At 42.8% G+C, this 1420-nt stretch overlaps 1 protein-coding gene across 2 annotated transcripts in view; it reads left to right on the top strand.

Moving 5' to 3' along the window:
- Positions 1-1420, top strand: part of CASP10 (caspase 10) — a 49712-nt gene that overhangs the window by 12606 nt on the left and 35686 nt on the right. For both annotated transcript variants that reach the window (XM_023510274.1, XM_012802165.2), the window contains exon 3: positions 813-906. In XM_023510274.1, the coding sequence (XP_023366042.1) occupies positions 813-906 (94 nt within the window). The remainder of the gene's footprint in view (positions 1-812; positions 907-1420) is intronic.

Raw genomic sequence — 1420 nt, 5'->3', positions numbered from 1 at the left:
CTCAGCCTCCCAAGTAGCTGGGACTACAGGTGCCTGCCACAATACCCGGCTATTTTTTGGTTGCAGTTGTCATTGTGGTTTAGCTGGCCCAGGCTGGGTTCAAACCTGCCAGCCTTGGTGCATGTGGCTGGCCCCATAACCACTGTGCTATGGGTGGTGAGCCAGGTAAGCCTGAATTTTTGTAATGGAGCTAGGAGATGAGGGGGCATGCCACAATTGTGTTTCATGCCCTCCTAGTGTGATGAAAAATAGCACTAGGCTTGGAATCAGAAGGCCTGCCTCTACTTCTTGTTGTGTTATCTTTTTTTTTTTTTTTTAATGTATTTTTGGAGACAGAGTCTCACTTTGTTGCTCAGGCTGGAGGTCAGTGACCTGATCATAGCTCATTGCTGCCTAGAGCTCCTGGGCTCCAGTGATCTTCCCACTTAGCCTCCTGAGCTGCTGGGACTACAGGCATGTGCCATCATGCTTGGCTACTTAAAACTATATATATATTTGCAAAGACAGGGTTTTGCTGTGTTGCCTAGGCTAGTCTTAAATTCCTGGACTCAAGCAATCCTCCCACCTTGGCCTCCTTAAGTGCTAGGATTACAGTTATGAGGCACAGCACCTGGCCATCATCTTAATTTAAATGAGTCACGTAGAAACTGAAAGTTTTCATTTTGAATCTATTATGGGGTTAATAATTGTCTACTTACAGAGTTTGACTACATTTGACTATTCAAATGACAGCATTTATGAAAGCTCTTGATTTACTGCAGCATCCTCTGCAAACATGAAGCTTTATTTGTCATTTTGGGTGTGTTTCTTAGAGAGCTGCTCTACCAACTGTCACAAGAGATTGACACAGAGACCTTAAAGAACATTATCTTCCTTCTGGGAGACTCGATTCCCAAAACCCCGATGGTGAGTTGGGTAATACAGAGTGGGGTCTATGTGTGCACTGCCTTAATCAGTGACTAGGATGATGCTGGGAAGGGTTTTCAGGGAAGTTTATTTTGTGGAGACAGTGTCATGCAAAGTTAGGAGCTTTTGCAGTTTTAGTGTTGAATGGGCCTGGATTCTAGTCCTGACTCTGATTCTTAGCCTAAGGTGACCAGGCATCCCGCTTTTGGTGGGACAGTCCTGATTTTCAACAATTTGACCCTCATCCCATGGCATTTTAAAAAAGTCCTGATTTTTGGAAAGAGTGCACGACAAGCAAAGGAACAGCGGGAGAACGGGAAGGGAATATACGGTTTTCGGCTGCCATGTGCCTATTTTGCCAGGATATGAATTGTATATTATTTTTGTTAATTTTATAATGTTAAACTTTAATAATAACAAATAATTGTTGAGAACTGATTATTGAGAACTGCTTATCAAAGTTTGCATTGTTGATCAGTTGTTAGAATTCCACCACCATTGTTTGGACTTAATG

Source organism: Otolemur garnettii, unplaced genomic scaffold, assembly GCF_000181295.1.
Source record: "Otolemur garnettii isolate 467f Iridium unplaced genomic scaffold, OtoGar3 scaffold00013, whole genome shotgun sequence".
Taxonomy (NCBI): Eukaryota; Metazoa; Chordata; class Mammalia; order Primates; family Galagidae; genus Otolemur; species Otolemur garnettii.
This window is presented reverse-complemented; position numbering and strand designations above follow the sequence as displayed.